At 36.8% G+C, this 15,648-nt stretch overlaps 1 protein-coding gene across 7 annotated transcripts in view; it reads left to right on the top strand.

The window, feature by feature from the left end:
• The window catches only part of LOC149065639 (uncharacterized), a 232,941-nt gene that overhangs the window by 98,413 nt on the left and 118,880 nt on the right, over nucleotides 1–15,648 (top strand). For all 7 annotated transcript variants that reach the window (XM_089253544.1, XM_089253545.1, XM_089253542.1 and 4 more), the window contains one exon: nucleotides 9,813–10,023. In XM_089253544.1, the coding sequence (XP_089109670.1) occupies nucleotides 9,813–10,023 (211 nt within the window). The remainder of the gene's footprint in view (nucleotides 1–9,812; nucleotides 10,024–15,648) is intronic.

The raw sequence follows: 15,648 nt of genomic DNA, 5'->3' as shown, positions 1-15,648 counted from the left end.
CATTACACAGAAACAAACTTCACGTCAGGTTTCACTACACGTACATTCTCGCATGTACCAATTCGTTAGAGGTTCCACAGAGGAATATGGACGAGGTACATGTATGGTGTAGTAGTCCAAATGCAATATCTCCCAATCTTCAGAAAAAATATATATTTGCTATTGGCCCGCAGAAATTTTGTAGTTCCTACATTCTGAAATCATTGGCATTTAACATTTTGTCTCTTCATGTTGGATTTTACAAACAGGAAAAATATCTATATTTTCTGGGGCTGGAAATTGTAGAGATTATGTTTTAATGTTGACAAAATTTCAACTTTCTTCTTTAAAAAAAGTGAGTAATGCAAAAATACACACATTTAGGGTAATAAATTTGCAGCTGTTTTTTTTTTTTGAGTTTGCACATGCAATAGCATAGGGTTCAAAATAAGCTGTCAATAACCATACGTTTTTTTTAATGCTTGAAATTTATTCTATGTGGCTCTATCCAATTAAAATACAGTAAAAAAAACAACAAACCCTCCCCTATTATATTATGCATGTCGAAAATCAAATTAAAAAAAGTGCAAATGAGTTACCTTTTGGGTTAGATAATACAAGGTAATGACCAACGTTAGTTGACCCAAAATTGCAAAAAGGAACCACAGCTATATGCGTTTTGGAACTATATGAAGTTCCTTAGTAGCTTCCAGTAGCAGAGAAATAGTAAAAAATAGTGTAAAATGCTTCTTATAGTGGGAATTACTTGCTGTTGTAGACAAAAGAGTCGAATTCAAAATGAACCGGCAACAAGAGCAAAGGAGTAGGACAGAACAAGGAAAAATTAAAAATGACGAAGCCAATCACAAATGAGAATGTAATGCTGATGAAGAAAAATAATTATTGTAGAAGCTGTTGCCAGTTTTTTGAGAAGGGTGGTGTGCTAGTTAGGTCGTTGACCAACTGGTTTGTGTTTTTGTTGATGTGGAATGATTCGAAGAAGTCCAAGTCAGACGGTGAGTTGCATTTTTGAATGATTTTGGTTGAAGTCAAATTTATGGTCAAAGGATCAGCAATGTTGGACTATGGATAAGCAGTTTAAGTCTTCGTTGGTTACGTATCTTCTATGCTCATTTAAACTGTATTTTAGGGCACGTTTAGTTTGACCTATTATATGATAATCTGCATTGGCATGAAATGCTGTAGATGCCCTAATTGTTGAGTGGGAGAAAGGTATCTTTTAGTTTAGAGAAGCTAAGTTTATTGACGGGGTGAAAATCACAGAAAAATTATATTTTCAAAGGATTTTAGCTTTGCGTTGGTTGGTTTTCTTGAAGAAAGGCAAAATGATCAAGTTTTTGTGTTTAGGTTTCGTTGCGGAAGTGTTTTTAATAAGTTTTTCTTTGTAGATTATCAATATATGAATATGGCTGCGGTAGCCACGATAGACTGCTATTGCTTTTAGGATATTGAGTTCAGCTACAAGTAGCGTCAGCGAGGAGCAGATATTAATGGCTTGCTTCACGTATGTGTAGAACCCATTTGTGCCAGAGGATGCACAGAGAGGTTGTAGGTGGGGGGTAAGAGAAACAGCAAACGGTTTGCGAAAGACAGTGGTAGAGAAAGTTCGTTCGTGGCAAGTGACCAATATGTCCAGGAATGCAAGTTGGTTATTGTTTCCTTCCTCTATAGTGAATTGGATGCAGGGGGTCAATGGAATTGAGGGTATTTAGAATATGTTCATTGTTAGCTGTACAATTGAGAAGGATGAAGCAATCAATATAACTGACATAAAAAGGAAAATGAATTTCACGGAAAAGTTTTGTTTCAAAATAGGGCATGTAGATGTCACTAAGTACAGGGCTAAGAGGATTTCCCATGTCAAGGCCTTCAGTCATGCGATAGAATTGTTTGTTGAAAGAGAACATATTTTGGTTGAGACAGACTCGAGTAAGGTCTAAAGGTTCAGAGATTTTTCAAATTGGGAAAATGGAATTCAATTAGTCTAGTCTCCAGACCTCGAAGAGCACCTTCTATGGGGACATTTGTGAAAAGAGATTTTACGTCAAAAGAAGCCATTTTTGTGTTGACGGGGTTGACGGTAAGGAGTTTCTTTGCTAATGCAACTGAATTTTTCGTAGTGTGTGTGTTATTGCAAGGGAGTGGTGAAAATATTGAGACAAGATGTTTTGCAAGCTTGTACGAGGGCAGTGCCGATATTCGAGACTATGGGTCTGTGTGGAATGTCGCCTTTGCGAACTTTAAGCAGTGTTTAAAACATGATGCGAAACGCAATGGATGGGGTGAGAACTTTTTTCATGGTTTGAGATAGAATCTGATAAGATTTAATGGATGACTTGACCGTGTTTAGTCAGTTATGAAATCCTCTAAGACTTTAACCGCTTATCCATAGCCCAACACTGCTGGTCTTTTGACCATAAATTTGACTTCTACCAAAATCATTCAAAAATGCCCCTCACCATCTGACTTGGACTTCTTCGAATCATTCCACATCAACAAAAACTCAAACCAGTTGGTCACAGACCTAACTTGCACACCACACTTCTCAAAAATCTGGCAACAGTTTCTACAATAATTATTTTTCTTCATCAGCATCACATTCTCATTTGTGATTGGCTTCGTCATTTTTCATTTTTCCGTCCTCCTCCTTTGCTCGTTGCCGGTTCATTTTGAATTTGAATTCCCCAGAATACTTCAGTGGATATTTCTCCATATAAATGAACCACTTGAAAGGGTGAATAGGCACACAAATTGTATCATCTCCGGCTCACCAGGGCGCCCCTGACAAAGGTTGGCAATGCCCTAGGAGTTGAGGAACACTGACCAAATGTATTATACCATTTCTGGAAGCAATAGTTTATTCAATCATAATGCACAGAGTGAATTATGCTGTTAATGTATCTTTAATTCATGGTCACCCCCCTCCAACAATCGAACACTTCTTGGCAGTGGCGTAGCCAGGGGGGGAGCAGAGGGAGTGATTGCTCCCCCAATCGAAATTTTGCGTACATTGGCGCCTATTTTTCTAAATGACTTTTGATCTTTAAAAAACTTGAAAAATATTGACTTTTTCATTTTAGACCTTCATTGACTATAGTGTGATGAGTAAGGAACAAAATCTACATTTATATTTGCGCCTCTTACAGTTTCACAGTGATTGGGTTTGTACTAACCCGTAAGAGAAGAAGGAAAAAAAGAAAGGGTAGGTTTTCATTACTATTTTTGACAATTGCTCTCAAGCTCTTCATCTGGAAGCATGTTCAGATCAGCCCATGTTCCCCCACCTTTATTAAAGGGCAGAATCTTGCCCGCTTCTAACTCTAACTTTTATGGGCATCTTTTTCTCAGCCTCCTCGTTGGGCATTTTGCCTGTTGTGGCGTTGTATTTGTATTGCTATTGGTCGTTCTCAGTAGAGCTCCTTGAAATACCTTTCATAGGTATGAGGATATGGCTTTCACAAAATGTTCATTCTGTTCTGAAGGGCCACCAAGAGCTTTGACTAAGGCGCTTTTTGAAGAAATTAAGCACGGGAACCTATTGTGGACAGACCACTGAACCTATGAAGTAATGGCTAGGATTCAAGCTCCAAGAAGTATCGCCTTTTCTTTGGGCGCCTTATGTAGAGCTTGAGGCATAGGCAGAGATAGACTTGGAAGTCTGGGGGGGGGCACGATGATGTTAATTCATCTTGAAATATATACATTAGATCAGTCGACTCCACCTTTGATGCTGGGGGGAGGGACCCGTATCTCCACCCATGGCTTGAGGTCCTAGAAATACCACTTTATGTATTGGGGGGGGGGGGAGTTAGCTAGATTAATAACGTCTAGAAATGCCACGTTATCTGCAGGTGCCTTGGCAAGAGCTACTAGCTTGTGTATAGGGTAGTGTCAAAGACTAAGAAAAGTTGGAAACCAGATATGAGCTTTTGAGCCGTAAAAAACTCAAGATTTTGGCGCACAAAAGGGGGTTGTGGAAGAGTTTTTCTTAGAAAGGTAGGTAAATAAAAAATCTATAATCTTGATTCAATAGCGCTCTGATATGTAGAAAATGGGAGAGGAAATTATAGTCTTCTATATTTGTACGACAATATATTATACTATATTATATACGGTGATAGTACATAGTTTTATGTTAAAATGTGACTTTTTCAGAAACATTGTCTTTTTTTCATGGTGTAGTTTCTTTTTTCTATGAATCACTGTTTGTTTCATAATTATGCATATACAGCTGTGTGCCGAATCGGATAAATTATTCCCTGGAAAAAGTTATGGCCGGTGTGTTTGCTAACTCATGACACGTATATCTCCTCTCCAATTAATCCCAGTATTTCTTAAACCTTTGGCACCCGTGCCCCCCCCCCTTTCCGACTTCATCATCATTTATCTGTGACTGCCCAGAATAGCCTGACGCAGGAGATTCTCAAACTTTTTCCTCCCGAGATGCCCCTTTCCCCTATTCAATGCTTATCCGCGAGCTCCACCTGCTCCCTAAAGCTGTTTAACAAAAAATATCTTCAAAAAATCTTTGTCAGGGTCACCGCTTCGTGGTGCCTCTGACGAAGACTGGTGGAGCACCAGGGTGTCACGGTGCACAGTTTGAGAACCCATTGGTCTAATGTAAGAAAAACCCACTACAACTGAACTGAACAAGCACGCATCAATACACCAACACGTTGAGACGTCCTTCAAAAAAAAAGGGTGGCAATGAGCCATAAGCACATATACTTTGAGAATCCGTTGCATGTTTCTGAAATAAAATAATAAAAATGCACTACATATACTTATCGCTTTTCAAAGCAAAATTCTGGGCGTTATTTGTTTCTTTATTTCCCACAACAACACATAGGTGGTCTACGCAGGGTCGTCTTACGGGCATCAAAGGGACTTTTCTAAGGCCCTTTACCTGTTCAGAAATGTCTGCCTAACAGATCACTCTCGAAAATTTTAACTGGATCTCATCTTCATGAAGTCCCTTTTGCACTTGAGGCACCTGGACCGGGGCTGAAATTGTCCATGTATTACGAGGAAAGTTTAAAAGTAACTGAAGATACATACGTATACTCTTTCAGAAAAAACAAGCATTGATTAAAGTAACGGGGCACCGCGGATGGAAAAAGTTTGAAAACCCCTGCGCTAGTCTGTATCATTCATCACTCTACATACTGTATTTCCATTCTTCTCTGATTTGTTATAAAACACATCGCAAAAATTTATTTCACTAGAAATAAATATATATCACTAGAAATAAATATACATATACTATGCGCAATACCTAGAAGTTTTTCAACTTCTAGCTAAAAACTCCCCTTTAAATAGTATCTCCAAAGGAAGCTGGTAGATAATAAAACATAAAAAATATTTCAATCAATTCATATACCTGCCACTTTCACGTCGATTCGGAAGATAAGCAGTTGCATTGCAAACACGCCTCAGAGATACTTAAATAAATTACGGGCACATACGACAATTTCTGGCACATACTAATTCGTTTGAAGCAGTTCCTAACGTTTTTGGATTCAGGCCACCTTCTGCTTGAGCGTCTGCAATTTAGTAGTATGTGATAACCACTGTGATCGTGTGGGCATCATGATGGATTGATTCATCCCGGTTTGAGCCCCACTACTGGTACAGTAGCGGTTGACTGAAGCGAGTATTTTTTTTCAATTTCTAGGTACGAATGCTAACTGATCTTTCGTTTGGAAAGCCTTCCCGCAGAGAGCAGGTAGGCTTTTACCGTGGTATTTGCATAACACGAAACTTCAGATATCTGTCAGTTTTACTTCTAATATGGAAGACAACAAAACCTCTCGAACTGAAACCATGCATAACTATGACATCATATAGACGTTATGGTCCGGCATAATACACTCATGTCCATAAATTAAGGATAATTCAGAATCGCACGGAAATCGAAATCTAAAGTAAAAATTTCACCTGTAGAATTATCACACACATCTGCAAGAATGATATGCAAATTTCAGGAAGCCACCAGATGATGCCGATAGTACGTCACAATGACCAGAGTGTAAGAGGGGGGTATATAAGGAATGGTGGCAAAGAAGTGAAATTGTTCACAAGAGTTATGTAAGGCACTCAGTGCCATAAGCGAATAGTTATGACACAGAGGACGCATGTGGATGATTTTTTACGTGGTAGAATTATCGGCCGCCTGGAATGTGGGCGTACTCAGATGGAAGTATCCGAGGAACTTGGAATTGCCCAAAGTGTCATCTCTAGGCTTTGGCAATGATTCCAAGATAACGGAAATGTCAGTAGACGTTACAGTACAGGTCGCCCCCGAGTTACAACGCCGAATGAAGACCGGTATTTGGCAGTAACTGCCAAAAGAAGCAGACGGAGTACAGCATCCGACCTGTCTTGTCAGCTATCTGCAGCCACGGGTACCACAGTTTCAAGGCAAACCGTGTACAGACGTTTGGGAGATATTGGTCTATATGCTCGCAGGCCTGTCAGATGTGTTCCGCTCACGGCAACTCACTGTCGGCAGCCTGGAGTAGAGAACATGCAATGTGAACATCGTCACAGTGGGCTTGTGCGATGTTTTCCGACGAGTCCAGGTTCAGTTTGCAGGACGAGCAAACATCGTAAACGAATGCCTTGAATCTGAGGATATAACCTGTATGGAATGGCCAGCATTCTCACCTGACTTGAATCTGATAGAGCATGTGTGGGACATGCTTGGCCGACGAGTTGCAGCCCGTCAACCACCTCCTACATGTGTACCGGAACTTCGGAGAGCATTGCTTGCTGAGTGGAGTGATCTTCCCCAAGATCAGATCGATAATTTGATATTCAGTATGCCTAGGCATTGTACGGACTGTATTTCATCGCTTGGGAGACATACAATGTATTAACCATCATACCAACCATGTAATAGTAAGTTTTTGTAAAGAAGATATTTTTTACAATTGCTCCAGGGAGCAAAAATCATAGTTTTTATGTGAATGGTATCATACATACACCATCGTTTTTGTTCTTCATCTTTTGTTTAATAAATGGGCTTTATGAATAAGTAACGTTTGTTTTGTTTCTCAACCTTCATTTGCCGGAGCTGGCATTATCCTCAATTTATGGACATGAGTGTATAAGAAAGAACTTTCCAACATGAATTAATTTGTTAGAAATTCGGTAAGGGAAATGTCTTTCTATGATTGAGTAGAAGTAGTGTACATGTGATACGTCCTTACAATAAGAGCGTAACATGATAAAAGCGATTAAATGGAAGCATGAAGATTTCTCTGTACTTTCATATCTTGGAATAATTTTGAAGAAAGAGAAAATATGTATTTTTTCCTTTTTATTTTATTCTCCTATCATTTTTTTATATTTTAATCTAAATTTTTTTCCAACTACCTGTTAGGGTGACTTCCCAGTTGTTTTTGGTGTTTGCATTTGTATAAATACACAAAACGTAAAATGGAATTTACATTTTTTTAAATTAATTAAAAATTAAAATACATTAATCAATTGAAAGGTAATTAATTTAATTTGAAAAATAACATCAACTGAAAACAAAATAAATTTGATTTTTATAAATTGGGAAATTTAAAGTTCTTTCCACGAATGCATAATTTTAAGTTTGCGCCTTAAACACGAACAAAAAATGGCGCCTTTCAAAATTTTGCTCCCCCACGGACCAAAACCTGGCTACGCCACTGCTTCTTGGCATATGTTCGCAAAACACCTGTGTGTTGATGATGCGAAATTAGTGAACCTCCCCCTCATCCTCTATTTTCTCTTAAGACACACAGAACCAGGGCCGTGTTAAGAGCGTCATAGGCCCCTGGGCCAAGTGATTTTTCTGAGACCCTACCTGCCAAATTCTCGAAAAATTCAACTACTTTTGATTTTTCTGAGGCCCCTCTTATCTTGAAGCAACCGGGCTGTGCCCAAGTTGGGCCCATGGGTTAAGACAGCACTGCTTAGAACGTTCAAATTTAAGTTTACTTTGAACTACAATGAGCTCGGATACGGTTGAAAGAATAAAGTAACTGAAAAAAATACTGGAAGCAAAATAACAAAGTTCATAAAATATAGAGTTGATATAAATGATCTGCTCACATTCATACCTTGAAGTTCAAAAACCACAGAAAACCAATTTCAGCCAACCACCACTGCTTCGTCAACAGAGGATCCTTACGATGAGAGTCAAGCATGATGCCCACACCACTGCACAGCGGCCAGAAATAGGTACAAGCACAAATTATCACACAATTTTTTTTATGGTTTCCTTGACTTGTGCTTAGGTGATTTTAGAAGAAGAAAAAATCAATTTTTGAGACACCACAGTTTTTTTTCACAAAAACCACTATTTTATTCAAATGAATTTTGAGCCAAACTTGGTTAATTTGAAGTCCAAATCACTGGAAAAAAATTTTAGTTATCCAATTAATCTATCATGGATCTGTAAAATGACTAGAAATTGTAACTTAAATTATCAACATTCACATAGGATAATAATTACCAATTATTAAAATTTTATCATCATATGAAACTGTTTCCAAAATTTTGCTTTTCACTCTTATGCTATTGAGGAAATATATTTTCATTAACGTATTACAATCAGAACTTTCCGATACTTTTATACTCTTAATTATGACAAGATTCAGATTTTGAATGGTGCACCCTTGATTGATAGGCTGAAAAGTATAATCGGTATCAAGTGGTACAGTGTCAATGCACCCCAGCTGTACAATGTTAAAATGGGCATTAAATTATTTAAAAAAAAGAGAAGAGAAAAACACAGAATTTCAAATTTTTTATTAGTCTTTAAATATTTTTTTGACAACTTGATTGAGGAAAGCAAAATTTGGCTTCTTGTACAATGTTTTCAAACTGAATTTGCTCATACAAAAATCATGATCTTTCCCCAACTTCAAATTATCCAAAAAATTTGAAAAAAGTTCAAATTAAACAAGAAATTTTAACATTTAACTAGATAGAAAACTCAAGGGGAATTCATGAAAGTTTTAATTATCCAAAATTGGAATTAACCAAATTCAAATTAATCACTTTCTACTGTACTATTCTGCATGCCGGAGGTAAAGGGCATTGAGCAGTTTAAAGGGTTTTGTGTGTGTGTTTCTATACAGCTTGCTTGTTTTATAGTCTGTTATTTATTGAAACAGAACTTAGTATGTCCTATACCTCTTCATAGTGTAATTAATGAAAGTACAGCAAATTAATATTGTTATTCCAGTATTGAAAAAAAATGGGCGTAGTGCCCTTTTTACCTCCGGCATACACTATTATAAGTTACCAGTTACCAATACTATATGTCTCATGAATATGGTTAGCATTCTAAAATATTCAATAAACCAGTCAATTAATCAATTAAAAAATATTGATTAACCAATTAAAAATTTTATTAGATTACCAAGTCCGACTTTCCTTCACATTAAACTCACTTTTTAAAAACGAATCACTGTATTTCACCCCTGCCTATTGTTTTGTCGCAGGTTTCGCACATCATAATTTAACCCTGTATGGTTCACCCCCATTAAAAAAAACACTTTGAAATTTTTTTTTTACAAATACTGATGTGAATCAGTATTGTCAAGATATTTTTAATTGAAGCAATACATCACATTTTCTACTGCACTTATTAAGAAGGCCCTAGACTGAACAAAATATACGATGTATTCATGTCATTGAAATGTTTTATGGTTTGAAGTAATTTGTTAAAACTATTAAAATACAAATGAAAGAATATTTTTTAAGTACCAAGCTGTTTTTTTTTTGGAAGTAATTTCAATTAGTAATGAATCAATTTTTTTTTTCCAATTTAGATGACTATATGTTATGTATGACATCATATTCACTTCTTCAGTATTTAGCTACAAAGCCAGTTCTATTGAGTCAGCACATGCAACACTTGATTACTTTACTACCAGAAATGAGTACCGAATTGCTTTTCAGAATTGCATCATTGTATGATCTTTCAAGGAGCATATCTAAGTTAGCATTGAGAAACCTTGCAGCTACTAAAGAACGATACAGGTTGTATGCATCAATTGATATGGAGGTGGTTATACTTAAAGTGAATATGTTTGTGTTTGAAGCCCAATTATTGTAGCTAATTGAATCAAATTTAATGGATATACATTTCAGACCTTCAGAATTTAATTACAGTAAAAAGATTAGTTCCAATAATGTCCACCAGGGAAAAAATGGCACTGCATTATGCAGTAATAATCATTTAGCAATGAAAACACATGATTTGCAGTTGACAAAAACTTTACTCACACTGTTATGAGCACAGAATGTTCATATATATATAAGTCGGACCCACTTATATAACAATCTTTTTTCTACGAAAATACTTGTTAAATCTGGTCACTCGCTAAAGCTATATTGAAGTGAAAAAAAATGAAGTTCCGCCAATTAAATGCTTAGAGCAAGTATGTATAGGGCCTGATAGCCCAGGTTAATAAGATATTCGCCTAAAATATCAAAGGATATTTAGAAGTTCCACGAGTTTGATACCTGGTTCATCCTTGTTAGAAAACGTCCCTGTTAACAACAGATACGACATGACCGTAGAAAATTTTGCTACCGAAGGGAGTCCCACATCAGAGAGTTAGCGCATCAACCTCCTGCTGAGTATAAAATAAACTGCTATTTGGAATCGGCAATAAATTGTAGGTCCGTTCTAATTAGCCCTCGTGTGCAGAAAATGTCTGTGGTGCGACGAAAATGATCAAGTATATGTAAAACGGTATGAATATTAGATGTATAAGATATTTTTCTCCTTTTTCTAACAACTTTATTATTTCTATTTTATTTTTGACAGTTAAGACTTTGCTTTTAAACATTTTTCCCCCTAAAAAAAATAAAAACACAACACATGGGGAAGAAAAATTTGCATTGATGAGATCCACACACACACACACTCTCTTCTTTCTCTTTCTCAAACACAAGGATTCTGTATTGGAAGTTGTGTGAGAGAGAGGGTTGAATTGGCCATTTTTTAAAATTCTGATTGGCCTGTTTCTTACCTTCATTCTACATCCTCATCTTTCCCTTTTAGATAAAGTGTCACTGTTCCTGCAACATTGATAAGAAACATTATGGGGTGATAGGTCTTTTGTTAAATTATTAGATTGACGTTTATCCCTCATCGTTTGTAGTATCTCCATATTATGAGAGAGCATTGGTATATGCAAGGGGGTGGGGGTTCTTCAAAAAAAAATTTTTTTCAACCTATATATCCCTCTCTGAAATTAAAAAAAAAAAGTTCTGTGTACGCCTACATGAGAAACAAAAGAAAATCACAAACAGTTTTGTGATTCTCCTTGCATTTACTTTTCATTCTCTCTCATCTTTGTATTTATTTTTTCAAGTTTCCATTTCAAATTGCTTGTTAAATCCAAGCTGCAGTGAAAACCTGCTCACTTAAAGCTACAGAATTGTCATACAATTATTATTGTTCCAAACAAAATGTATTAATTTTCTTGTTAAATCCAGAAAGATCATATTTATATAATAGGATTTTTTATTTCATTTCACACACATTTCTCATACGATCATTTCTATAGTATGATTTCTAATTTTGTGTCTTATGAATTCTTGCAACACAAACCATGATGATGACATGAGGGGCTGCCTTCTGAGCATGAAGCCAACTCGCAGTCCTATCAGGTTGCCGTTCATTGATGTTATATCCAGATTCTTGTTCTTTTAATTATTAAAGTCATTTAAACAATGATTTTAAACAAATGCAGTATCATCTGCTGAAATGCATGAAGATTTTCAAAAGCCCAAATTGGCCAAATGCATGTATTGACAGTGTTGTCTAAATAAAATAGGCTTCATCACTTCATAGAATGTTCCAAGGTCATACATTCTCCATCTTTATCTCAACCAAAAAAATATGAGCAAAGTGCAGGCAAGTTTCTGCCTACCCTGAAAGCAGTTCCTGGACTGAGCTAATTTTGTAAAGGAAAAGTGCAACATTTTTTGCATGATTGTCTGCACTGCTGAATATGGTATATCTAGTTTTAGTACAGTAGCTGCCGCTTATAAGAATCACATTTTGTTCAGTCATTTTGATTCTTATAAGAGGTTGATTCTTATATTTGGAAATTTTTGCTGGTACTCTTCCAGTTACCACTGGAGTACACAAGGGGTGGGGGTTCCTTCAGATGAAATGTTTTTAATGTGACAACTGAAAAAAACCTTAATTTTTTTATTGACTATTTTAATTTATAAAATTTTAAATCTATAGCAATAGTGTATAATTGTCTTTATTGAGATCGTTCGTTTTCAATGTAGGCTGACTAAAATGTTGCACAGTAACTGAACTACCATTGTACTACTATATAGTGTCATGGCCCCCACAAGGGTGGGGCTGACAGGGCTGCAGCCCTGGGACTCTGAGTAGTTTTCATCATTTTTGGTTTTTTTTCACGCTATATATTACTATAGGGGGGTGTTCTTGAAAAGTCTGGTCCGGACAAGCCTGTAGCCAGAAATTTCGTTCGGAGGGGGACCACTTTCATTTCAGGGGGGGGGGAAGTGATAGAACAATAAATTTGGCCATCTTTTTCCATTTTTATGGTCATTTTCTCACATTTTGGGGGGGGCAGAAAGACCCCCTCCCCCACTACACCTTGGGTCTGAAGACCAACCAAAGAATCCAGAGGTCTTTAAACTTTTTCTAGTCACGAGCACTGCCTGTACGCACATCATTAAAAGAAGAGCACCCCTACGGCAAGTTTGACATACAAATGTTGAAAAATTAGTATTGATTTTAATCCTTGTGTGAATGCAATTTATAAAAAGTATTTAATTGGGACGTTGATCAAGTGTTGACAAGCACAAAATCGAGAACAAGCGTAGAACACTATGGATGTTCGCAAGAAACAGGTTGAAGATACCTGGCCAGAATATAGGGGAGCATGACTGTTTTCCGAGTGCAAAAATCTAGATCAGAGGTTACTGATCTTTTTGTTCCATTGCCCCCCTCCTTCAGAATATTTTTTAATCATAGTCCCCAACTCAATAGGATCCTATGTTATACCCATAAATTTTACCACCCCTTTGAGCTTTCTATCGCCCCCACGGGTGATATTTCCTACTTTGGGAAGCACTGCTCTAGATAGATCCACTTTTAGTAACTGGCCAAAAATCAGTCTCTTTTCTTTGTTTTTTAACCTTAGACCTTTTGTGGATAACTTCTGTCATTCATGAAAGGTAGCTTACTTTACACTACGTTACACTATGAAGCTGTAATCCTTACTCTTTAGGGGTGGTTGGGGAGGAACGGCTACAGTTAGTATGGGATGATTTTATTTCAAAGGTAAAAGTGACAAAAAATAGTCTTCCAAATAACCTTGTGAATAATAAAAAATATTCTACAGGTTCCCAATACTGAGATGAGCTGTGGCAGCTGTGGGGGGAAATGTTCTTTTCTAAATTCTTATAAGCGAAAATCTGATTCTTACACAACCGATAATTTTCCTGTGTTAAAACAACATTTGGTTTTTGTTTTGCTAAATTGGTTCTTATAAGCGGTTGATTATTGTAACCATTGATTCTTATAAGCCGTGGCTATTGTACTATCTCATGAACACTGCCAGATAACTGTTCAGCATTATCTTTCACCGCTGTAATTATAACATGCTCCTGGTTTGCATTTGATATGAGTTTGTGTCCCTGGGGTACATGATGTTTGGGCGCAGCTCATTGGAGACAAGACACTTGGACGTATGCATTTGGATGCCAGCTGATTGGACACTGCTGTTTCAATGCAAGCAATCTGCTCCAGTCGATGTGAGGAGGGAGGGCAAAGCATTAATTTCATTACAAGGTCATGAACACATGTCACATCGGTCATTGTAACATGTGTTTTCATTGTTTATATCAACAATGCTGAAGCAGTATTATTGAAGTGCGACAAATAAATTTTGCACATGGACGGTCAACTTTATTGATTCAATAGATATGTTAACAAATTTAAGAAAGCATGGCAATGTTCTAGAAAGCTTGGGAATCCCAACATGTGCCAAAGGAGAGTGTATACCAATAATAAATTTCTTGCAGATCGTTTCTGAACATACAGAACATGAGGGTGGTGCTGCAGGTGTTGAGGTTGCTCGTACAATAACAACTTTAAAACGAAAAGCAGTCAATACTCAAGAACTTCCGGGTCAGCTCGCACAACTGCTCTACAAAAGTTATCGGTACTGCACGTGCTTGCTTTCAAAATGTAAATGTGATGTGTAATACTAATCATATGTGATATATATATATCATAATATTTTATTTCCTGATGGGTACAACAAAAAAAACGGCGACTTGACCGCAGCAAAAAATTGCTACCGCAGGGAGTCCTCCATCAAGGGGTTAGCGCACCAACCTCTCGATGAGTATAAAAAACAAGTCTGCTGTTCGGAATCTGCAATAAATTGTAGGTACCGATCTAATTAGCCCTCTTGTGCAGAAAATGATTGTGGTGCGACAAAAATTATCAATGATCACATAATTTTATTATTTTATATTCATTCTATCACATATACTTAGAATAAACATTAAATAAATAAGACATAATTAATTACAGCTACACATTTTAGTGTTCATAAATTTGTTAATAAAAAATAATTAATGACTAATGATCTGGCATCCAAATATCAGACATCCAAATGACACACGTCTAAGTGTCTTGCATCCAGAGAGCTACATCTAAGCAGACGTGTCCGAATGGCAGTCTCCAAACGTGCTGCTTCTGTGTCTCTGACCTGGTATTTTTAAAGCATAAAATCATTTTCGACAAATTTTTACTTTTTAATCAGACGTTTTCTCCCTCTTTTGTACAGATTTTAGCTGTGCAGAATAATTGTAATGAAACTGCAGCATTACCGCTGTTTTGATGATAAAGCTTTATGAGCAAAGCACAGTCACCACGTTATACAAAGGTGTACCCAAAAGTAACTGGAATTTCTTATTTTATAATTTGTTTATTCAATTTTTTTATAAAAATTCTTCAATTCCTTCAAATTACTCTCCATTTGAGCTAATACATTTGCCCAGTCTTTTTCTTCCATATTTCAAAACATTTTTTGTATTCATCTTTTGTTATTCCAGACAGCGCCTTCATCGTATTTGTTTCCACCTCATCCATGTTAGCAAAATGCTTTCCTTTTAGGTCCCTTTTCGTGTGTGGGAATGAAGAAAAAGTCACATGTAGCTAAATCAAATGAGTCAGGGTGAGGCAGGATTCATACTGTTCCTTGTTCAAAATTAGTACACTGTGAGGGCTGTGTGAAATGGAGCAATTTCATGATTGATAAACTAATCCCCCATCTCTAAAAAATCTGGTCTTTTTTGACACATACTGTTGTGCATCACCTCCAAGTAGAAAGCCTGGTTAACAGTCTGACCTTAAGGAAGGAATTCCTTATGAACCACCCCTTTCACATAAAAAATGACAAGTTGGGTGGAAATTCGGGAAGTTGAAGGATGTTCAGAGCATGGTTGATTGTCAGTCATTTCACCTTCTTTGAAACAGGAAAACCATTCATACTCTTGAATTCATAGCAGCACCCCTGTAAGCTGTTTCTAGCATCTAAACAGTTTTTGTGCCTTTTTTTCCAGAACTACACAGCCATACCTGTTCATGTAAGT

The sequence above is a fragment of the Pholcus phalangioides genome, unplaced genomic scaffold (assembly GCF_987345545.1).
Source record: "Pholcus phalangioides strain wild (caught in Gottingen) unplaced genomic scaffold, Ppha-v1.0 ptg000039l_1, whole genome shotgun sequence".
Classification (NCBI taxonomy): Eukaryota; Metazoa; Arthropoda; class Arachnida; order Araneae; family Pholcidae; genus Pholcus; species Pholcus phalangioides.
Note: the sequence above shows the minus strand (reverse complement) of the source record. Positions and strands in the feature narration are given on the sequence as shown.